The sequence below is a fragment of the Leuresthes tenuis genome, unplaced genomic scaffold (assembly GCF_036924035.1).
Source record: "Leuresthes tenuis unplaced genomic scaffold, fLeuTen1.0.hap1 SCAF_9, whole genome shotgun sequence".
Lineage (NCBI taxonomy): Eukaryota > Metazoa > Chordata > Actinopteri > Atheriniformes > Atherinopsidae > Leuresthes > Leuresthes tenuis.
This window is the reverse complement of record NW_027325363.1, coordinates 1,287,953-1,312,087: the sequence shown is the minus strand read 5'-3', so window position 1 is coordinate 1,312,087 and position 24,135 is coordinate 1,287,953. Positions and strand designations below refer to the sequence as shown.

At 43.7% G+C, this 24,135-nt stretch overlaps 1 protein-coding gene across 5 annotated transcripts in view; it reads right to left on the bottom strand.

The window, feature by feature from the left end:
- The window catches only part of LOC140313885 (latent-transforming growth factor beta-binding protein 4), a 66,513-nt gene that overhangs the window by 30,635 nt on the left and 11,743 nt on the right, over positions 1 to 24,135 (bottom strand). For 4 of the 5 annotated variants that reach the window (XM_072391867.1, XM_072391868.1, XM_072391869.1 and 1 more), the window contains exons 4-9: positions 19,393 to 19,601; positions 5,472 to 5,726; positions 4,434 to 4,510; positions 4,163 to 4,339; positions 3,505 to 3,607; positions 1,019 to 1,078 (exon numbers count right to left, since the gene is read on the bottom strand). In XM_072391867.1, the coding sequence (XP_072247968.1) occupies positions 1,019 to 1,078; positions 3,505 to 3,607; positions 4,163 to 4,339; positions 4,434 to 4,510; positions 5,472 to 5,726; positions 19,393 to 19,601 (881 nt within the window). Of the gene's footprint in view, positions 1 to 1,018; positions 1,079 to 3,504; positions 3,608 to 4,162; positions 4,340 to 4,433; positions 4,511 to 5,471; positions 5,727 to 14,034; positions 14,412 to 19,392; positions 19,602 to 24,135 lie in introns of those variants that run through there. The other variant, XM_072391871.1, reaches the window with a different exon arrangement.

Sequence of the window (24,135 nt, the reverse complement as noted above, 5' to 3'; positions counted from 1 at the left end):
GAGCCTTCAGTTATCAGGCCCCTAAAAGCAGAACGGGAGGCAGAGCCTTCAGTTATCAGGCCCCTAAAAGCAGAACGGGAGGCAGAGCCTTCAGTTATCAGGCCCCTAAAAGCAGAATGGGAGGCATAGCCTTCAGTTATCAGGCCCCTAAAAGCAGAATGGGAGGCAGAGCCTTCAGTTATCAGGCCCCTAAAAGCAGAATGGGAGGCAGAGCCTTCAGTTATCAGGCCCCTCTCTGTGGAACCAGCTGCCAGTTTGGCTTCAGGAAGCAGACACCCTCTCTCTACCTTTAAGATCAGGCTGAAACTTTCCTTTCTGATAAAGCTTATAGTTAGGGATGGCTCAGGTGAGCCTGAAACATCCCATAGTTCTGCTGCTATAGGCCCAGCCTGCTGGGGGAGCTCCCATGATGCACCTCTCCTCCCTCCATGTACATATGACATCATTGCTGTCATTAACTTGTGTTTCTCTCTCTCAGCAGGTATCTCTGGCCTGGTGTTACGCTGCTTGTTGTCCCCTCTTTCCTGTCCTCTCAGCCCCAGCTGGTCCAGGCAGATGGACCCTTCCTGGTTCTGGTTCTGATGGAGGTTTCTTCCTGTTTAAAGGGAGTTTTTTTCTCTCCACAGTCGCCTCGTGCAGCTCAGGGCGGGGGATTGGATCAGAGAGAAGTTTCAGTTAATCTGTTGGCTTCCTGAGCTCGGATATTTTTTTTAATGGGCTCTGAATGAATTCGATTGGAATTGAAAACATTTATTATTTATTTATTTATTATTATTTTTGGGTGTAACTGGCTTGAATTAGACTTGTTTTTTTATGTTTTTTTTATTTTAAATCTTGTTTTTTTTACCTTTTCTTATCTTAATCAGTGTTTTCTTCTGTTTATCCAACAACGAATGAAATTATATCCACGTCTCAGGACTGAACGGAAAACCACTTTAACACATATTTTCCATACAGATCTTGTTTTAGGAATCAGGAATCAAACCAACGGCGTTGTGCGTGCGAGTTTCGGACTTACCAACACACTGGGTTCCATTGGCCCGCTCAAACCCAACAGGACAGCTGCTGTTGCTTTGACCTGAGGATCAATAACCATTATTGAATGGAGTAGAATTGAATAGATCTTTATTTGCCAATGAATAAATACACAAAGTAAAGTATTAAAGGTTCTCAGGTGCCAAAAATTACATCTAAAAGAAGTAAAAGGAGTAAAATAGATGAAGATAAGTATGTGAATAATTAGCAGCTAATATAATTTAAATGGAAACGTAAAAGCAGTCGTGTAAGGCCAGAAAACCTGTCAGCTGTTTGCACAGCTGTTTAAAAACGACCACAAACTAAAAAGGAAGAACTTCTCCTTTCATTTGATTGACAGCAGCTGGGGGCGTGTCCCTGTCCAGGTCAGCACTTGATTGGTCCTCTGAAATCTACACACACTCAGGTGTTTTTCAGGTGTTGGTCAGGTGTTGGTCAGGTGTTGGTCAGGTGTTGGTCAGGTGTTGGTCAGGTGTTTATGAGGTGTTTATGAGGTGTTGGTCAGGTGTTGGTCAGGTGTTGGTCAGGTGTTTATGAGGTGTTTATGAGGTGTTGGTCAGGTGTTGGTCAGGTGTTGGTCAGATGTTTTTCAGGTGTTGGTCAGGTGTTGGTCAGGTGTTTCTCAGGTGTTTCTCAGGTGTTGGTCGGGTGTTGGTCGGGTGTTGGTCAGGTGTTGGTCAGGTGTTCTTTGGGTGTTGGTCAGGTGTTGGTCAGGTGTTGGTCAGATGTTGGTCAGGTGTTGGTCAGGTGTTTCTCGGGTGTTTCTCAGGTGTTGGTCAGGTGTTTCTCAGGTGTTGGTCAGGTGTTGGTCAGGTGTTGGTCAGGTGTTGGTCAGGTGTTGGTCAGGTGTTGGTCAGGTGTTCTTCAGGTGTTGGTCAGGTGTTGGTCAGGTGTTTCTCGGGTGTTTCTCAGGTGTTGGTCAGGTGTTCGTCGGGTGTTGGTCAGGTGTTTATCAGGTGTTTATGAGGTGTTGGTCTGGTGTTTCTCAGGTGTTGGTCAGGTGTTGGTCAGGTGTTTATGAGGTGTTTATGAGGTGTTGGTCAGGTGTTGGTCAGGTGTTGGTCAGGTGTTGGTCAGGTGTTGGTCAGGTGTTTTTCAGGTGTTGGTCAGGTGTTGGTCAGGTGTTTCTCAGGTGTTTCTCAGGTGTTTCTCAGGTGTTGGTCGGGTGTTGGTCGGGTGTTGGTCAGGTGTTCTTTGGGTGTTGGTCAGGTGTTCTTCAGGTGTTGGTCAGATGTTGGTCAGGTGTTCTTCAGGTGTTCTTCAGGTGTTCTTCAGGTGTTGGTCAGGTGTTTCTCAGGTGTTGGTCAGGTGTTGGTCAGGTGTTGGTCAGGTGTTTCTCAGGTGTTGGTCAGGTGTTGGTCAGGTGTTGGTCAGGTGTTGGTCAGGTGTTTCTCAGATGTTGGTCAGGTGTTCTTCAGGTGTTCTTCAGGTGTTGGTCAGGTGTTGGTCAGGTGTTGGTCAGGTGTTGGTCAGATGTTGGTCAGGTGTTGGTCAGGTGTTTCTCAGATGTTGGTCAGGTGTTTCTCAGGTGTTGGTCAGGTGTTGGTCAGGTGTTCTTCAGGTGTTGGTCAGGTGTTAATCAGGTGTTGGTCAGGTGTTCTTCAGGTGTTGGTCAGGTGTTGGTCAGGTGTTTCTCAGGTGTTGGTCAGGTGTTGGTCAGGTGTTGGTCAGGTGTTTCTCAGGTGTTTCACAGGTGTTGGTCAGGTGTTCGTCGGGTGTTGGTCAGGTGTTGGTCGGGTGTTGGTCAGGTGTTTATGAGGTGTTGGTCAGGTGTTTCTCAGGTGTTGGTCGGGTGTTGGTCAGGTGTTTATGAGGTGTTGGTCAGGTGTTGGTCGGGTGTTGGTCAGGTGTTTATCAGGTGTTTATGAGGTGTTGGTCAGGTGTTTCTCAGATGTTGGTCAGGTGTTCTTCAGGTGTTCTTCAGGTGTTGGTCAGGTGTTGGTCAGGTGTTGGTCAGGTGTTGGTCAGGTGTTCTTCAGGTGTTGGTCAGGTGTTGGTCAGGTGTTGGTCAGGTGTTGGTCAGGTGTTTCTCAGGTGTTTCTCAGGTGTTGGTCGGGTGTTTCTCAGATGTTGGTCAGGTGTTGGTCAGGTGTTTCTCAGGTGTTTCTCAGGTGTTGGTCGGGTGTTTCTCAGGTGTTGGTCAGGTGTTGGTCAGGTGTTCGTCGGGTGTTGGTCAGGTGTTCGTCGGGTGTTGGTCAGGTGTTTCTCAGGTGTTTCTCAGGTGTTGGTCAGGTGTTTCTCAGGTGTTGGTCAGGTGTTTATCATGACCGCCTCTGGGTGCTTCTTTAAAATGTTTTCAGCTGACCTCAGTTGATCATTTCAGATTTGTCTGTACTGGAACTCTGAGGAGGATTCTCCCTTAAAACTTGACCATCATCAGAATCACGGGTCCTGATGTTTCATCTCTCTGACCTCAGAGTAACAGACAGAGCTTCAGTGGTTCTGCAGTTTGAAACGCTGTGTTCTTACCTGTGTTTTCAGGACAGAGGACACAGTCAGAGAAGCCCCATCCCTTCCCCATCCCTCGGCAGCACGTTTCTTTGCTCCTCAGACCAGGAAGTGGAGAGCTGCACTGCACAAACACAGACATGCACACGTCTCCATGATAAATCTGCTCATCCTATGAGCCGCTGAAGCTAACATCCGGATGTTCTCTCACATAATGCTTCCCTCTCAGGAGGCTAACATGCTAATTATTGCTCATGTGGACAGTTAGCTTGTTATTTATCAAATAAAACATAAGAAGAACTTATTTTTCCATTCATTTTGACTTTTATTTCATCTGTGAACAAACATCATTTTTATGTTTCAGACTCAACCTGTCAAATCATACTTAGTTATTCTCCTCCTTCTTCGTAGCTCTGAGCCAAATTAAACTCAGATGTGACAAATCAGAAAATATCTTGAAAAAATCTAAAGTAAATCTTTCCAACTTTATCTGACGTGTGGTTTCAGACGTAAATAATTCAGGAAGATATCCTGAAACAACACTTTTTAACCTAAAACTGGCCCTAAAATGAGCTGTAAAAGCTGTTAAAAGCAGCTCGACCCGACAAACCATCTCTGTTAAAAACTGCTTTAATGAATAAGATTTTTCTGTTTGGGAGGATTATTTTAGACTTCTCACCTGCCCATCTTTCACCTCTCTGAAGCAGTACTTGAAGCCGGACTGCTGGGTGTAGGTACCACCTCCTCTCACCGTCTGGGCCTGGGTCAGACCCGCCGGAACCGGAGCCGGAGCCCCCGCCGACCCCGAGGAGGAGGAGGAGGAGAGCGTCCTCAGACTGGGACCAGATCCAGAAACCTGGAGCAGACAAACGAAGATTCGCTTTAATAACATCTAAACCAACTAAATTTGACTGACAGGTCAACTGTCCAATCAGAGGGGCCGGTCCTACCTTCATCACCTGATGGATCTTCACGCTGGCCTCGGGGGGGTGCTGAACGCTGACCTTCACCATCTGAGAGCTGTGAGCTGCACAAGTATGTTGGAAATAAAAGGAAATATCAACCAGAGGTTCTGACCCAAACGGATCAGAGGTCAGATGCTGTCGAGCAAAAGAACAAAGAAACCTTTAAATCAGTTCAGATCTGTTCCAATGATGCTTATTATTCATAAAATATTATTCAGATGTACTTAGAAGGTGTGAAAAATGTATAAAATTATTAATAAAAATAATAATCACAAAACTGTCTGAAACAAGAACATAAAATATGTTTAAAAAACTAAATAATAAAGTAATAAAGAGATATTTGAAAAGGTGAAAACATACAAAGAATACTAATATTATATAATATAATATATATCATAAAAATACTCAATTAGAAGAAAGAAAATTTTTTAAAAGTCTGATAGAAGTTTAATGAAAAAAACTATTAAAAATACTCAAAAATATATATAAAAACATTCAAATATTAAAGTAAAAAATTATTTAAAAAAAAAACAAAACAATATATGTAAATATAAAAACAGTTTAAAAAAAGGCCTGTAAAATAAAAAAAGAATAAATAAAATTAAAGAATGTAAAATACATGAATATAATAACACAAATAAAATATCTGAATAAATCCAACATAAAAACTTTAATATCAACATATAACATGAATAATATTAAATTATCCTGAGAGACTAAAAATGTTTAATAAAAATAAAATCTATTGAAGGTAGATTTGTAGATTCAAAACATTTTTACGACCATTACTTCCTTTTACTTTGTGTTAAACCTCGTGTTTGGACAGATTTAATCTGTTTAAGTCTTTAAAATACACATTTTTCTTATTTATCTTGTATTCTGTGATGTTATCATTTTAATTTCTAATTTGCTCCGTCAGCTGAAGATTAAATAAAAAAATCAAACAAACAGAAACAGAATATTAATGAGACGTCAACACATTTAACCACATCTGAACATTAAAAATGCAGGATTCTGACTCACTTCCTGGTTCTTGCTGGTTCTGTCCCAGAGGCAGCAGGAAGTCAGACCGGGTCAGCCCCAGACCAGCCGGCAGGGCAGAGAGCAGCGAAGGCTTGACGATCTCATTGGTGGAGGAGGGCGAGGCGGCGGCGCCGGACACGGCGGCCGCAGGTGTGACGGGGATGTGGCAGAACTTTCCGGTGAAGTTTGAGGGGCAGAGGCAGCGATCCCGCTGCAGACAGACGCCTCCGTTCTTACAGAGCAGCGGACAGAGGACTGAGGACAGAAAACAGGTTTCTACATGAAATAACCGAAGAATGAATTAGTTTCTGTTCTTTAACATCAGAGAGACAGACAGGTCGTCTTTTCCTGAGAGACAGACAGGCAGACAGACGCCTCCGTTCTTACAGAGCAGCGGACAGAGGACTGAGGACAGAAAACAGGTTTTTACATGAAATAACCGAAGAATGAAGTAGTTTCTGTTCTTTAACATCAGAGAGACAGACAGACAGGCAGACAGAGAGACAGACAGGCAGACAGACGCCTCCGTTCTTACAGAGCAGCGGACAGAGGACTGAGGACAGAAAACAGGTTTTTACATGAAATAACCGAAGAATGAATTAGTTTCTGTTCTTTAACATCAGAGAGACAGACAGGTCGTCTTTTCCTGAGAGACAGACAGGCAGACAGACGCCTCCGTTCTTACAGAGCAGCGGACAGAGGACTGAGGACAGAAAACAGGTTTTTACATGAAATAACCGAAGAATGAAGTAGTTTCTGTTCTTTAACATCAGAGAGACAGACAGACAGGCAGACAGAGAGACAGACAGGCAGACAGACGCCTCCGTTCTTACAGAGCAGCGGACAGAGGACTGAGGACAGAAAACAGGTTTTTATTAAAAAATTAATTAGAAGAAAAAAAACAGGTTTCCATGAAAGGACCGAAGAATGAAGTAGTTTCTGTTCTTTAACATCAGAGAGACAGACAGGTCGTCTTTTCCTGAGAGACAGACAGGCAGAGAGAGACAGACAGACAGACAGACAGAGAGACAGACAGGTCGTCTTTCCTGAGAGACAGACAGGCAGGCAGACAGACAGAGAGACAGACAGGTCGTCTTTTCCTGAGAGACAGACAGGCAGGCAGACAGACAGAGAGACAGACAGACAGGCAGAGAGAGAGAGGCAGACAGGCATACAGACAGGCAGAGAGACAGACAGGCAGACAGAGAGAGGCAGAGAGACAGGAAGAGAGACAGGCAGAGAGACAGACAGACAGACAGGAAGAGAGACAGGCAGAGAGACAGGCAGGCAGGCAGAGAGACAGACAGAGAGACAGACAGACAGGCAGAGAGACAGACAGGTCGTCTTTTCCTGAGAGACAGACAGGCAGGCAGGCAGACAGACAGAGAGACAGACAGACAGACAGACAGAGAGACAGACAGGTCGTCTTTTCCTGAGAGACAGACAGGCAGAGAGAGAGAGACAGACAGACAGACAGACAGACAGAGAGACAGACAGACAGGTCGTCTTTTCCTGAGAGACAGACAGGCAGGCAGGCAGACTGACAGAGAGACAGACAGACAGGCAGACAGGCAGAGAGAGAGAGGCAGACAGGCAGACAGACAGGCAGAGAGACAGACAGGCAGGCAGGCAGACAGACAGGCAGACAGAGAGAGGCAGAGAGACAGGAAGAGAGACAGGCAGAGAGACAGACAGACAGACAGGAAAAGAGACAGGCAGAGAGAAAGACAGGCAGACAGGAAAAGAGACAGGCAGAGAGAAAGACAGGCAGAGAGACAGGCAGGCAGGCAGAGAGACAGACAGGCAGACAGACAGACAGAGAGACAGACAGGCAGAGAGACAGACAGACAGGCAGAGAGAGAGAGGCAGAGAGACAGACAGGCAGACAGACAGGAAGAGAGACAGGCAGAGAGACAGACAGACAGACAGGCGGAGAGACAGACAGGGAGAGGCAGAGAGACAGACAGGCAGACAGACAGACAGATCTCCAAAATAAAATACACTGAAATATTTGAAAAATGTCCAAAGAAGTTGTTTTAAATTCAAGTTTAATCCAAATCTGTAAAATAAAATGTTCCTAAAGTATTAATAACTTGTGGGCCACACGGCGGTTATCACTGTGGCCTGTGATGGACCGGAGACCTGCCCAGGTGTGTCCTGCCTGTGACCCAATGACAGCTGGGACAGGCTCCAGCCCCCCCCCTCAGTGGGTGCAGCAGATGGATGGATGGATGATTCTTCTATGAAATGTTGTTTCCTTTCTGCAGCAGCAGAGGAGCTACAGAAACTCCTTCAGTCGCCTTCATCTCACACCAGCAGGGAAACAGCAAAGGTGCCTATAAACATGTTGATAATCGGGTCTCAAACAAAGCTGGAGGTGAAAGTGGACCCGGCGCCAGCAGCTGCCACTTCCTGCTTCCTGTGTGAGCCGCCGCCACGGGAAGCCACTGCATTGTTACCCAGAGTGCAGCTGGTCTCTGAGCTGCCGCTACTGAGAGGGAAATGAGGAAAGTGAGAGCAACACTTTCCTAAAAGCATGAGACTTTCCTCTGAGGCTGGTTACAGAGCACTTTTACTTCAGCACAACAGTGAAGTGTTTCTTCACTTCCTGTTTGTTCCTGATCCGTTTTACACTCGGTTCTGGTGCCACAAACACACTGAAACACAGCTGCTGAGTCTCCCTGGCGCTCCGTCGCCCTGCAGATGGACTGCATCAACACAAGCATAAACACAGTTTGGAAAGGGTTTCTGGGGTAAAAGTGACGGAAGAAAAAGGAGAATTCAGGCATAAACAAGAAGAGATTTTAGAAAGATAAACACTGGAAAAGGCAGAGGCATGAAGAATGTGTGGGATGAACACCAGAGCCCAAGCCAGAGGATGAAACTATGTCTTAAAAAGGTATTTAAAAGAAGAAACTGGGTCGGCTTTACAGCTCCAGACAGGGACCGTCACAGTTTGGACAGCGAAGGAGAACCGGCAGCAGAACCTCACCAAAAGACCAGCAAACAAGCTCCAAAGAGGGGGTGAAAGATGTCAGATATCAGCAGGAATAAGCTTTAAAATTAGCAGGAAAACCTTAACATCTTACGCCCTTTTGATGCTGGTCAAAGGCCAGAGAAAGCTAAAGCTAAATTTAAAGCTCTGCAACAAAGAGGTTTCTTTTAAAATCCAAACGAAAGGTAACAAATGTGAGATCTCTGCAGAGTTTTAGGGCTCTGATCAGCATCGATGGGAACACAACTCTGACCTTGGATGACAAAGAATCAACAGGTCTCCACACAGAGGAAATCATAAATTACACTCACATTTTATCAACCATTCGATCTCTATGAATGATGGAGAAAACGTTCTGGTTGAGAGAAGAAACTCTTTAGCCTCACAGCGTTTTATCAGTGAAAATTGGTGAAAAGTTCAGCTTTTTGTGGGAAATCTGCAGTAAACATGTTAAAGCCAGCAAAAAAAGAAGCTAATTTGAGAACCTGCACAGTGACAGGAGTAGATTAAACAGATGGTGTCAGGAGAGCTGCAGCTGGTGAACTCATCACTGTGACACCGGTTAAACGCTGCTCGAGTTTTCTGTTTTGGTTTGTTCTGCTGAGGGTCGTTTTACAGCTCAATCCCTCAGACATAAACCAACAAGAAGCAGAAGAAATACATCATCCCCACCAATCTCTGTAATGTTAAACCTGTTCTAATGGGCTTAAAGCATCTACAGCCGTGCTAGCAGCTAACATCCTGTGCTAACATGCTAGTAGTTGCTAACATGTTAGCAGTTAGCAGAATCATCCTGCCTCTGTGATATTAAACCTGTTTTAATGGGCTTAAAGCATCTACAGCCATGCTAGCAGCTAACATCCTGTGCTAACATGCTAGTAGTTGCTAACATGTTAGCAGTTAGCAGAATCATCCTGCCTCTGTGATATTAAACCTGTTTTAATGGGCTTAAAGCATCTACAGCCATGCTAGCAGCTAACATCCTGTGCTAACATACTAGTAGCTGCTAACATTTTAGCAGTTAGCAGAATTTATACATCATCCTGCCTCTGTAATGTTAAACCTGTTCTAATGGGCTTAAAGCATCTACAGCCATACTAGCAGCTAACATCCTGTGCTAACATGCTAGTAGTTGCTAACATGTTAGCAGTTAGCAGAATTTATACATCATCCTGCCTCTGTAATGTTAAACCTGTTTTAATGGGCTTTAAGCAGCTACAGCCATGCTAGCAGCTAACATCCTGTGCTAACATACTAGTAGCTGCTAACATTTTAGCAGTTAGCAGAATTTATACATCATCCTGCCTCTGTAATGTTAAACCTGTTTTAATGGGCTTAAAGCATCTACAGCCATGCTAGCAACTAACATCATGTGCTAACATGCTAGTAGTTGCTAACATGTTAGCAGTTAGCAGAATTTATACATCATCCTGCCTCTGTAATGTTAAACCTGTTTTAATGGGCTTTAAGCAGCTACAGCCATGCTAGCAGCTAGCATCCTGTGCTACCATGCTAGCAGCTGCTAATCTGCTAGCAGTTAGCACAATGTATTTGACAGTGAAAGTGTTTCTTATCCGAACATTCATGAACTTTTGTGTAAACGTAAAGAAACTGACTGGAGAAACAGCTGTCATGGACATTGACCTCCAACCCCATGATGTCATCACCCCCTCCAATGTCTTCCACAGTGTGTGTTTGTGTGAGCTGTCCAGTCTTACCTCACCGCCAGTTTAAACATTCACACATCACCAGCAAAACATCCTGGGCCTGTGCAAGTGTGTGTGTTTGTATCTCCTAATGTGGGGCTCTTAATCTACATGCATTGTGGGGACTTGACTCCCCAGTGGCTCAAAGACAATCCATGACATAACACATCATATTTCAGGTTGAAGGTTTGGTTGAAGGTTATTTATGGATGTTAGTCTCCAGGAAATAAATGTAGGTCAGTGAAATGTCCTCTGAAGAGGCAGAAACATGTGTGAGAGAGGTCCCAGCTAATAACAAATGAGATCCATATGTCAGCGGTGTTTCTTCTCCCTCTGCCCCTCTTCTTACTCTCGTCTTCTGTATTAAAGTTTCCATCCAAATGTACCACACTTTTTAACCCGAAAATCCAGAAAACCAGCAAACAAAAATGTGACAACACAACAGAAACATAAAGTGGAGGCAATTTTCCACCTCAGTGACTTCAAATCAGCAGTTTCCAAAAAATTAAAACAGCCAACCGACTCTATGTGTGGGTGAGTCATCCCAAAGAAAAAGCTTTACAGTATAAAACATCTTTGCTTCTTTAATATCGTGTTTATTACAAATAAAACATTTGTCTCCACTTACAGCGAATGAAAAGTACGACTGTCAGCTTTAGAAAAAGATTTCTTTCCATTCGTAAATATACCTACAACATCAGATAAAATGTTACAAACAAAGATACATAATCTAATTTATGTTGTCTTAAGAGTATCTTTGTTGCTTTTTTTCATCTCTGAAATTGTCTCCTTTAAAGTTTGAGTGTGTAACAATAACAAAGATCTATATTCTTTGGACATTTTCTGCTTTTTCCCTCATCTTCAGTCCTTGTTCCTGAGCATTTTCAGTGTTTTTTCTTTGTTCAGCCACTTAACTCTGACCTTTGAACCCTTCAGGCAGAAAAAAGGCTCCTAACTCAAGGGATGAACCAGTGTTGTGTCGACACAGAACAGACAACTTAGCAAAGAAGCCATTTTAAACTGGATCTTTAGGCACTTTGTTACCAGCAGCCTGTCACAGAGACACATCATTTGTTCCCATTTCTTTAGCTGCATCTATGAAAAACAGCAAAGAAAACACAGTTTGACAGACAGAAAATAGGATTTCTGCAGCAACAAGGTGATTCCCAAAGAGCTATTAGCTGAAAACTTGGCATATCTCAGCATGGTGTGCAGTGTGTCCTTAAAACATTTGAGGAAACTGGACAAGTGGAGGACAAAAGAAGAAGAGTCAGGCCTAAAAAACTATCTCCAGCAGATGAACAGGATCTGAAAGTGATGTCCTTAAGAAAGAGGAAAAAATCCAGCTGTGACCTGACAGGACCTGAGAGATGCATCTGGACCTTCAGCTGATCCATCTACTGTTGGCCCAAGCCTCATCAGAAATGGGCTCCATGGAAGGGTGGCTGTCAAGAAGCCGTTCTTAAGGAAGGGAAACAGGGAGAAAAGGCTGAGCTGTGCCAAATGACACAAGAAGTGGACTGAAAATCAGTGGCAACAGGTCTTATGGAGGGATGAATCCTCCCCAGAGCCCGGACCTCAACATTATTGAAGCAGTGTGGGATCATCTGACAGAGAACGGAACAAAAGGCAGCTAAAGTATTGAGCGAAACTCAATCTTGTTTTGAAAGAAATCCCAGTTTGTAGCAATGAAACTTGTGTCTGTTTCAAACCCAATAAGATCAATCTGAGAGCTGACGGAGGAATAAATATCTCTTTCTGTGTCAAACACAAAACCTTCAACAATAAAAGCTCTGACAGCAGAAATGATTGAACACTTTCTGACCTGGGATCAGTTCAGATAACACAAATATTCTCCGACTCTGCTTCAGTTACTCCAGCCATCAAAGAGCTGCAGGTCACATGACTCGGCTGGAGCAGCTTCACTCAGACTTTTAGCAGTTTGTCAGCTTGGATGGTCGTGAGCTTCTTTAATGTCACAGTTTGAGAAATCCTCAAATAACTGAGTCAGACAGAAATGAAAGGTTTGATTCTTCCAAACTGGTTTTATTTGCCACACTTAAAACAACGTCTGTTTACTTCATGAATCTTTAGTAAAAGCAGGTTGTTGGATTTGATCTGGAGCCAGTATTCCAGGAAGAAACTGTGCTTTGCACTGAGTCTCGAGGCGCTGCTGAGCTCAGGAACCAAATCGATGCCAAACTTTTGTTTACATCACGCTAAATGTCTGTTGGACTAAAACCTTTTTATTTTAAAATAATAATGTAAACATGTCAGTTTGACTGAAATAAGCTGAATTTTTCACTTCCTCTAAAAACCAAGTTCAAACTAATCTTAAACAAACACGATTCTTCTCATGTATTCAGAAGCCTTCAGAATGTAAAGTATACCGTAGCTCCAGTTTGATAACAAGCATCAAAAGTTTATGAAACTCCTCTGGGCTGCAGATTTTAGCCTATAAATCTTACTATCTTGTCGTTGATGGTATTTTTATGAGCCTCTGATGGAGAACCTGCCTGGACTGACTGCTGATGTTCACTCGCTGACATGTGGTGCCTCCACAGCTTCACATTGCTGGGTAACAGCCTCCATCTTTATCTTAAAGATCTCACAGCTGGATATTTCCCCAACAGAGCACTTTGCTCTCAGGCTGCAGGTTTCCTTGTGGTTCCCAGAGTTTCTAAAAGCAGAATGGGAGACAGAGCCTTCAGTTATCAGGCCCCTAAAAGCAGAATGGGAGGCAGAGCCTTCAGTTATCAGGCCCCTAAAAGCAGAATGGGAGGCAGAGCCTTCAGTTATCAGGCCCCTAAAAGCAGAATGGGAGGCAGAGCCTTCAGTTATCAGGCCCCTAAAAGCAGAATGGGAGGCAGAGCCTTCAGTTATCAGGCCCCTAAAAGCAGAACGGGAGGCAGAGCCTTCAGTTATCAGGCCCCTAAAAGCAGAATGGGAGGCAGAGCCTTCAGTTATCAGGCCCCTCTCTGTGGAACCAGCTGCCAGTTTGGCTTCAGGAAGCAGACACCCTCTCTACCTTTAAGATCAGGCTGAAACTTTCCTTTCTGATAAAGCTTATAGTTAGGGATGGCTCAGGTGAGCCTGAAACATCCCATAGTTCTGCTGCTATAGGCCCAGCCTGCTGGGGGAGCTCCCATGATGCACCTCTCCTCCCTCCATGTACATATGACAAGAAAAGCAATGCAGATCGGCAAAGAGTTCAAAGGTTCTGCTTTCTTTAAAGAAGCATCAGACAGTAGAGAGAGCAGTAATGGGAATGTTTGTCCTAAAAGTCGTTTAATTTTCTTTTTTTAGATAAATAAGTGGGGGTCAGGGTCTGGAGGGGTCGGAAAAGTAGCAGAATCTGGTGTCAACACTTCTAGTTTTGCAACATTTTTTGACCAACCAGAGCAGACTATTTCAGGAGGTGGGTCCTTAAAGAGACAGAAGCCTAAATAGAGCATTTCCGACAGAAGCATGAAGAAATGCTTTTTTAATGCAGAGCATGAGAAAACTTAACCCAGTAGAGCTCTAGAATTAAATAATGAGCCCACTGCTGGCCACACATCAGATATAAGAGCTCTGCAAAGCATAAAAATACTTTGGAGACACATTAGAGAGTATAAATCGAAGTGATCAACTTTATATTTCTGGAGTAAAGTTAATGTTTGTCCAAAGTGAACCAGGCAGAGCAGCATCTAGTGGCCGTTATTGGTACTGCATGTTAGCTAAACCATCTGGTTTTGCAAAAAACGGCTCTTCATTTGCTGAAGTTGAACCTGCTTCTGTGTTGGGATGTTTCAGAAGCAGGATCCTCCAACACTGAAGTGTTTTTCTCAGCATGAAAACACACAAAAAGACCTGAACTTACAGACTCTGAAGCCTGGTCCATGAGAACCGTCTCTCCTCCCTCCTCCATCGCTGCTGCTGCTGCTGTACAGCGTGGTCACGTTGCCCCGCTCGCACTGGTTGACACATCGCTCCTGGCTGCAGCGCACCTTGCAGATGGTCGGCGTGAACATGACCTGGAACCTCTCCGTTTCTCCTCCTCTTCCTGTCTGTCCATCAGCTGGCAGAACAGAGGCGAAGAACACCAACAGGGGCAGAAAACAGCAGAGCGGCAGCATGTTGAGAGTTGCTGTCAGGGTTTGTGAGATTGCTGCATCGCCAGAAACTCCCAAACCTCTCCACTCCTGCTCTGTGGTCGAGTGAAAACAAGAGTCGCAGGAAAAAAGGGAGGAAGAAGAAAACGACCTCCCCCTCCCCTGCCTGGTTGGTTTTCACTGACTCTCCAGAGTGTGAGAGGGGGAGAGGTAATTGGAAGCAGTGTGCAGCTCTGGGCTCAACTCCAAACAAAATGTTTAGCAGGGATCTGGTCCATCGGTCCAGAGCCAGCACTGGTGCATGAATCTCTGCGCTTCACTCCTGTTGTTAGCATGAGCAGAGGCCCTGTATCAGTGCACGGTTGCACAACTGGCTGCAGGACATTAGGGGACGTCAGGGTGATGATGCAACCCTGGTTTTGGGTTTCAGGGGGTCGAATTCACCAAAAGCAGCTCCAGACTGCAGAGGGAGAGGACAGAGACTGATCGTTTTATCCAGTTGTGAACGCAACACTGACATGTCATCACCTGTTAAACCTCATTTGTAGGAGTCGTGTCTTAATTTGGACACGTTTATGTCCAGAATATTTGCTCTTTTAACCATGTTTTTGGTCTCCACCCACTGCTGAGAGGAACATCTGGTTGAGCAGCTGGTCTCTAAAGGACGGTTTTGGTCTCCTGTCTGACAATCAAAGGATATCAAAGGTGTTTATAGTGTTTGCAGTAAAGTAGGGAAGTGCAGATTGTGAGCTAAACTTTAAAGTTTGAACTATAAAAGAGGGAAGACCCAGAGTTTGCACCCATAAAATAATCAATATGGGAAATTGGTTTAGAGTCATACGACAGAATTTGGTTAGTCTCAAAAACTGAGTCCATACACCCCCCAAAGAAAGATGGGGATGCAGAGGAGTATAAGAACTGGTGCACAGCAGTATATGCAAGCAGAAAACTATCATCACGAAGAGGAATTTCTGCTTATTGATGACATCTGTGGTTCAATGCTTATCAGGTTGACTTCTGAGACTTTAAAGTTGGGGACAGTATCTGATGTCTTCTCTCCTATGACTCATTTAGCTGTTGCTCCACACTCCCATCCAGAAGGTCCAGTTTGAGGCAGTAACAAGTGGTGATACAAGTACAGAACTGTTGGACTTGTGGTAAAACTGACCGAGCAGGAGATTTACCGTCCAAACTCTGTTCTAACCCTCGTCTTTGGCCATGAACTGTTGGTAGTGACCAGAAAAAATGACGCTGTGACTGAAATAAGCTTCTATCGAAGGGCGTCTGATCTCCCCCTTTGGGATAGGATGAGGAGCGGGGGGGGGGCCTCGGAGTAGAGCTGCTGCTCCTCGTCATCGGAAAGAAACAGCTGAGGTGGTTTCCAGGGGAGGTGTTTTGGAGATGATCCCCAGGTGGAGGCCGAGGGGCAGACCAGGGACCCACTGGAGAAATGATCTATTGGCCGACTTCATTACATCTCGAGTCCCCTTGGAGGAGGAGGTAGCTCGGATGGTGGAGATCTGCGGACCCCAATGACCCGTACCCAGATCAGTGGTGGAAAAGTGATGGATTGATGGAAAACTGTAATATTAGCAGCACTCAGTGGGTCTCCATGCTGAGATTAGCTGGATTACAGCTACAGTTGGGTTCTGCTCCTTATCTGAGGGTAATCAGGGCCTTGGATCAGGACCTTGGATCAGGACCTTGGATCAGGACCCTGGATCAGGACCTTGGATCAGGGCCCTGGATCAGGACCCTGGATCAGGGCCTTGGATCAGGACCTTGGATCAGGACCTTGGATCAGGACCTTGGATCAGGACCTTGGATCAGGGCCCTGGATCAGGACCCTGGATCAGGGCCTTGGATCAGGACCTTGGATCAGGACCTTGGATCAGGACCTTGGATCAGGGCCTTGGATCAGGACCTTGGATCAGGGCCTTGAGGAAAGCTCCACCTGCTAAGCTGTTTTCATGTGGAAATGCATCTCTTTTATCATCTGCTAAATGCATAAATAAATAAATTATGGTGTATCAGGAAGGTAATATAATACAATAATATGCATCTTTAAGGAGTAATTTCTAATAGTGGAACTGATTTTCAGCACATTACGGAGTCTCTTAACGACCATAGATGGAAACAGAGCACACATTCCCCAGAACAGCTTGGTGTTGACTCCAGAACATCTACATGTAACCTGTCAGAATGCACTTTAAAGGATAATCGTGTCTATCTTCTTTATTCAGACACCTAAAACACACCTCGAGATCCACAAAAAAAGACCTAAAAATGGTGCTGGAGGTTAAATGATACCTTGACTTGCTTGCTTTATGGTATCCTACCACCAGAACCTGGTCCCGATTGATTCAGAACTGTCACCTTATAATGTAAAATGGTTCAAGCCTTAGTACAGGGTTCAATATATGTGATGGACCCCCATCAGGGCCCCAGCGGTGCAGGGTTGAACAGAGGCTGGTTGTTCCTGCGAGTGTTTGTCTATGAGCTCATGTCCTGACTAAATGCAGCCTGTGAGCTGATGTAAAGCCTGAACCAGTGAGACAGAAACAAACAAAGACTGTAAGAAAACAGGAATACTGTGAGCCCATTATGATTACAGCACCACCATTACAACTTAGACACTCAACCTGACCCTCGGCCTCAGGGCTGAGACCATCCGGCACAAAATATTCTCTTGTTTTTATGGGTGCACAACACAAAGGGAATGAAAGCCAATGGTTCCTGGTGGGTCCAGTTCAGAGCTGCCACACCGAAACGTTCCCAAATCCCATTCAAAAGAGCCGTTCTCTCTTTGAAGATAAGTCTTTGTGTCCAGATTTAAAAGATAAAGGAATTAACCAACAAAAATTAAAGTTATCCCTGAAAAGAGTAAAACTGGTCTGCCAAGGTCCATAAAATGTAATAATGTCAGCTGGTTTAATGTTCTGTTTTAGCACCACCGTCATAATTTATGTATTACAGGCTGATTAAATTATCTGCTCATCCCACCCCAGGTCTAAGGCATCTCAGAAACCGTGCAGTGACCTCTGACCCTCCATCTTATCAATCACCCAATCTCCATCGAAGCAGACTGGTCCGAGGTCAGTTCTCCCCACAGCTGAACAATGACAGGAACTGTTTGCTGGTATAATCGCAGCGATCAGCCCCTGACCGTGCGACTGCATTAACACTCAGCTTATCTGAATCACGCAGTGAAACCCGGGCTGCCGGCTCCACTAACACATCATGGATGGAAAAGACATTCCAGCAGCATACGTAGAGCTAAAAGATATTAGCTGTTTATCTCTCAGCTCCAACATATCAGCCCAACACTGGTTATTCTGAAAAACAGTGATCCATGTGTTGTGGAATGTGTGTTAAGATCCTGCTAATGCGTCCAAACATGAGCCCGTGACAACGTCTGCTCTACATCAAACATCACACTCAGTAAATATTCACACTAAGGGTCACGGGGGAATCAGTCCAGTCAACTCATATTTAAAATATGACAATTTTTATATCTTTTTATGGTGAAAAAGGTTCCCGAGACTAAACGCCAACAATGCAAAAATCACAGCTAACTGGCTAATTTCAGGGATGCTAACACCAAGAAATGGTGTTTTTTTTTTTTAGAAAAGTAAATATTCACACTAAGGGTCACGGGGGAATCAGTCCAGTCAACTCATATTTAAAATATGACACATGAAAAAATGTATTTTTATGGTGAAAAAAGGTTCCCGAGACTAAACGCCAACAATGCAAAAATCACAGCTAACTGGCTAATTTCAAGGATGCTAACACCAAGAAATGGTGTTTTTTTTTTTTAGAAAAGTAAATATTCACACTAAGGGTCACGGGGGAATCAGTCCAGTCAACTCATATTTAAAATATGACACATGAAAAAATGTATTTTTATGGTGAAAAAAGGTTCCCGAGACTAAACGCCAACAATGCAAAAATCACAGCTAACTGGCTAATTTCAAGGATGCTAACACCAAGAAATGGTGTTTTTTTTTCAGCAAAGTAAATATTCACACTAAGGGTCACGGGGGAATCAGTCCAGTCAATTGAAATAAAATATGACAATTTGTATATGTTTTTATGGTGAAAAAAGGTTCCTGAGACTAAACGCCAACAATGCAAAAATCACAGCTAACTGGCTAATTTCAAGAATGCTAACACCAAGAAATGGTGTTTTTTTTTTTTTAGAAAAGTAAATATTCACACTAAGGGTCACGGGGGAATCAGTCCAGTCAACTCATATTTAAAATATGACACATGAAAAAATGTCTTTTTATGGTGAAAAAAGGTTCCTGAGACTAAACGCCAACAATGCAAAAATCACAGCTAACTGGCTAATTTCAGGGAAGCTAACACCAAGAAATGTTTTTTTAGCATGTTTGTGTAAACTCTGGTTAAACCTCATAACCAGGTTATGATAAAGTAAATCATTTGTGGTAAATGTGACACAACAAGGTAGCTTAACATGAAATGTTTGCTAGCTAACATGTGTATATGTCTGTATTAAGGTGACCAAACGTCCCCGTTTTGGGTGACCTGTCCCCGAAAATGTCCCCGATTTCGGCACTGAATGGGGGGGAAATGCACGCCGACTCAAAGTAACACCAGTTATTACGGTAGTTTGCCACATGATAGGTTGCCTAAAAAAAGCTGAAAATTAGATTTTTTTTCAAAAACTCGAATATGAGTGGAGCTGATGGTGGGCGGAGCCTGATCAGGCCACTGGAGGTGACCAATCAGAGCAGAGCGGGCTCTGTGGGAGTGCATAGACCCCCCCCCCATTGCTTCAATCTTTACCAGAAAACACTAAAAACTCTGTGAAGAATACTGTGATGTTTAACAGACCTGAAGCGAGAGAGTTTAATTCTAATCCAGTCGTGGTTCTTTCTAATTTATGGAAACTAATCAGTAATCATAGAAGTTTGCAGATGAGCCAAACCACCGTGTTGAAAACAAAGACAAACATGCTGCACCCAAACCACACACCATGCAGATTGATTATTCCTGTCCCGAAAAAGGATTTTCCTCAAAAAACAATCAGGTTAGTCCAAAATCTGAGCAGCAAAGTTTAGACATCATGAATCACGTCACTCAGAGCTGCATGAACGGACCTGTGGGAGCGGGGAGGTGGACGATGCTCCGGCCTCTCTGACTGTGGAAAGCCGTCAGGTTGGTTTTCACTGAGGAGGAGGAGGAGGAGGAGAGGGTGCCGAGCTTCTTCTTCTCCTTTGTAATGTGCTTCATCAGCAGGGCTGCCATGGTGCCTCCTCCTCCTCCTGATAACGTCTTCCTCAGCAGCAGCGACTGGGCCTCCATCAGACTGTCAGAGTAACAGAAAAACAGGAGACATTCAAGTCTTTCAGCTCAGGAACGAATATAAAAATCAGCCAACCTCCAACCTCAGATGAACACGTTACACCAGAGCAGGAACTGAAACAAAAGGCCTGTTTTGGATGTGCAAAAAGAATTTTACATGTTTTGGGAACGCTGAGGAAGCAGATAAAAACTAATTATTAGGGCTGTGGATCAATTAGAATATTTAATAACGATTAATCAGCTGATTGATCATAGTTAACTCACGATTAATCGATAAATAATCACACTTTTATAAATACATTCTCGGGCTGCAACGGATCCAAAAACTCAGGGTTCGGATAATTTTTCAGATCAGCAAAAAGAGAAATAAACACAAGTTTGGTCTTTTTGTTCATCAACACTTTGAAATGATTAAATTAAAATATATAAAGTCATCGAACCGAAGATATTGATCCGAACGGATCAATGATGAGCCACTAATACATCCTAAATGCACCTTAATGGGATGTTTTTAGTCGTCCTATCAACAAATATGCTGATTCATATAATATTTATCATATTTATTATATTTATAGCGATCCAAAACAAATTGTCCTGATAAATACTGTCCAGAACCTTCTTGTTCAGTTGAAAGTACTGAAAGTTTCCGTCTATGAGGACTCGGGTTCCTGAGGTCAGGCCCTGAACGCTGGACTTCCACAGTGATGATAAAAGGCTTTCTTACAAACTAAAACTGGGAGGAGACACAAGATGCTGCCACAGAAACGCTGAACTGGCAGAGGAGCAAAGAAAAACCTCCAAAAACCTCCAAAATATCGTCCAACAGGTGTAACGGCTTTGAGTTGAAGCTCAAAGGAACGTTTTTCCACCGGAGGACACAAGCTGTGAGGTCACCAGCTGTTCCTGACGCTCCATCTGTGCTCCACGCCTCACATTCTTCATGGAAAACAGTTTCTACACCTGTCTGCCTCTCATGCAGTTGGGCTCCTTCAGGTTTTGACCCGGTCTGGAGTTCCTTTGTGGGGCAGCAGAGAGCCTGAGTGACTGAAAGAGGCCTTATAGTGTGATGAAAGGCAGTCCTGCTGCAGCTGATAACAGACGCCCAGCAGTCTGATTCCAGCTTATCTTTCATCCCGGTTGTGTGTCTGAAGTCAAACGTTCCAGCTGCTGTTTCTGAGGACGCTGAGTGGAGAAAAAACTGTGCACCGGAGGGTCTGAACCATATGTTCCAGCCTCAGAATGTCCCTTCAGTTTGAACTCAGTCCAGAAAGAAGAAGAAGAAACCAAACCTTTGACCTTTTTAACCCTCTGGAGGGTCATCTGTGAATCCTTCTGTTCAATATGAAGGTAAGAAAAGCCTCTGAAGGCTGTGATGTCATACCTTACTGTCCAGTCTTCATCTGAGGAAGAGGACTGGACCTAAAACCCTGCTCAGGAACCTCCTCAAATGAACGATGTGCATTCATTCTGAGTGCCTCAATACAGGCAAAAGAACCAAAGTTGGCATCTAAGAGATCACAGACACAACAAACTGTCTTATTCTTTCTTTCTTTAGAAAAGAATAATCCAAAAATCTCTGTAAGACCGATGCAGAAGAGTCTGATCCAGCTTCATTTCTTCCAGACTTCCTGTAACCTTTAAAGTGTCCTCATCAATAGTTCTGCAGCTTTCTGAAACCTTTAAAGTGTCCTGATCAATAGTTCTGCAGCTTTCTGAAACCTTTAAAGTGTCCTGATCAACAGTTCTGCAGCTTTCTGAAACCTTTAAAGTGTCCTGATCAACAGTTCTGCAGCTTTCTGAAACCTTTAAAGTGTCCTGATCAATAGTTCTGCAGCTTTCTGAAACCTTTAAAGTGTCCTGATCAATAGTTCTGCAGCTTTCTGAAACCTTTAAAGTGTCCTGATCAACAGTTCTGCAGCTTTCTGTAACCTTTAAAGTGTCCTGATCAACAGTTCTGCAGCTTTCTGAAACCTTTAAAGTGTCCTGATCAATAGTTCTGCAGCTTTCTGTAACCTTTAAAGTGTCCTGATCAACAGTTCTGCAGCTTTCTGAAACCTTTAAAGTGTCCTGATCAACAGTTCTGCAGCTTTCTGAAGCCTTTAAAGTGTCCTGATCAATAGTTCTGCAGCTTTCTGAAACCTTTAAAGTGTCCTGATCAATAGTTCTGCAGCTTTCTGAAACCTTTAAAGTGTCCTGATCAATAGTTCTGCAGCTTTCTGAAACCTTTAAAGTGTCCTGATCAACAGTTCTGCAGCTTTCTGTAACCTTTAAAGTGTCCTGATCAACAGTTCTGCAGCTTTCTGAAACCTTTAAAGTGTCCTGATCAACAGTTCTGCAGCTTTCTGAAACCTTTAAAGTGTCCTGATCAACAGTTCTGCAGCTTTCTGTAACCTTTAAAGTGTCCTGATCAACAGTTCTGCAGCTTTCTGAAACCTTTAAAGTGTCCTGATCAACAGTTCTGCAGCTTTCTGAAACCTTTAAAGTGTCCTGATCAACAGTTCTGCAGCTTTCTGAAACCTTTAAAGTGTCCTGATCAACAGTTCTGCAGCTTTCTGAAACCTTTAAAGTGTCCTGATCAACAGTTCTGCAGCTTTCTGAAACCTTTAAAGTGTCCTGATCAATAGTTCTGCAGCTTTCTGAAACCTTTAAAGTGTCCTGATCAACAGTTCTGCAGCTTTCTGAAACCTTTAAAGTGTCCTGATCAATAGTTCTGCAGCTTTCTGAAACCTTTAAAGTGTCCTGATCAACAGTTCTGCAGCTTTCTGAAACCTTTAAAGTGTCCTGATCAACAGTTCTGCAGCTTTCTGAAACCTTTAAAGTGTCCTGATCAACAGTTCTGCAGCTTTCTGTAACCTTTAAAGTGTCCTGATCAACAGTTCTGCAGCTTTCTGAAACCTTTAAAGTGTCCTGATCAATAGTTCTGCAGCTTTCTGAAACCTTTAAAGTGTCCTGATCAACAGTTCTGCAGCTTTCTGAAACCTTTAAAGTGTCCTGATCAACAGTTCTGCAGCTTTCTGTAACATTTAAAGTGTCCTGATCAATAGTTCTGCAGCTTTCTGTAACCTTTAAAGTGTCCTGATCAACAGTTCTGCAGCTTTCTGAAACCTTTAAAGTGTCCTGATCAACAGTTCTGCAGCTTTCTGTAACCTTTAAAGTGTCCTGATCAACAGTTCTGCAGCTTTCTGAAACCTTTAAAGTGTCCTGATCAACAGTTCTACAGCTTTCTGAAACCTTTAAAGTGTCCTGATCAACAGTTCTGCAGCTTTCTGAAACCTTTAAAGTGTCCTGATCAACAGTTCTGCAGCTTTCTGAAACCTTTAAAGTGTCCTGATCAACAGTTCTGCAGCTTTCTGAAACCTTTAAAGTGTCCTGATCAATAGTTCTGCAGCTTTCTGTAACCTTTAAAGTGTCCTGATCAACAGTTCTGCAGCTTTCTGAAACCTTTAAAGTGTCCTGATCAACAGTTCTGCAGCTTTCTGAAACCTTTAAAGTGTCCTGATCTACAGTTCTGCAGCTTTCTGAAGCTCTTTCAGAGTTTTTCTTTGGACATTTTCTGCTTTTTCCCTCATCTTCAGTCCTTGTTCCTGAGCATTTTCATGTGTTTTTTCTTTGTTCAGCCACTTAACTCTGACCTTTGACCCATTCAGGCAGAAAAAAGGCTCCTAACTCAAGGGATGAACCAGTGTTGTGTCGACACAGAACAGACAACTTAGCAAAGAAGCCATTTTAAACTGGATCTTTAGGCTCTTTGTTACCAGCAGCCTGTCACAAAGACCCATCATTTGTGAAAACTTGGCATATCTCAGCATGGTGTGCAGTGTGTCCTTAAAACATTTGAGGAAACTGGACAAGTGGAGGACAAAAGAAGAAGTGTCAGGCCTAAAAAACTATCTCCAGCAGATGAACAGGATCTGAAAGTGATGTCCTTAAGAAAGAGGAAAAAATCCAGCTGTGACCTGACAGGACCTGAGAGATGCATCTGGACCTTCAGCTGATCCATCTACTGTTGGCCCAAGCCTCATCAGAAATGGTCTCCATGGAAGGGTGGCTGTCAAGAAGCCGTTCTTAAGGAAGGGAAACAGGGAGAAAAGGCTGAGCTGTGCCAAATGACACAAGAAGTGGACTGAAAATCAGTGGCAACAGGTCTTATGGAGGGATGAATCCTCCCCAGAGCCCGGACCTCAACATTATTGAAGCAGTGTGGGATCATCTGACAGAGAACGGAACAAAAGGCAGCCCACATCCAAAGAAGAGCTTTGGGATGTCCTTCAAGAAGCCTGGAGAACTATTCCTGAAGACTCCTTAAAGAAATGACAGAAAGCTCGTCTCAGAGGGTTCAGGCTGTGTTGGAGAATAAAGGAGCTCAGACCAGAGATTCACTTTAAAGCTGCTGAGAACTGATAAAAACTCTGTTTCTGCCTCAGATTCTGGGTTTATGTTCATGTTTGAACATGTTTCAGAGAATCTCTGCAGCTGTTTCCTGTTTCCATGGAAACATGTAAAGAAATGAAGCTGATGAGGAGTTTTGAACAGTTCTG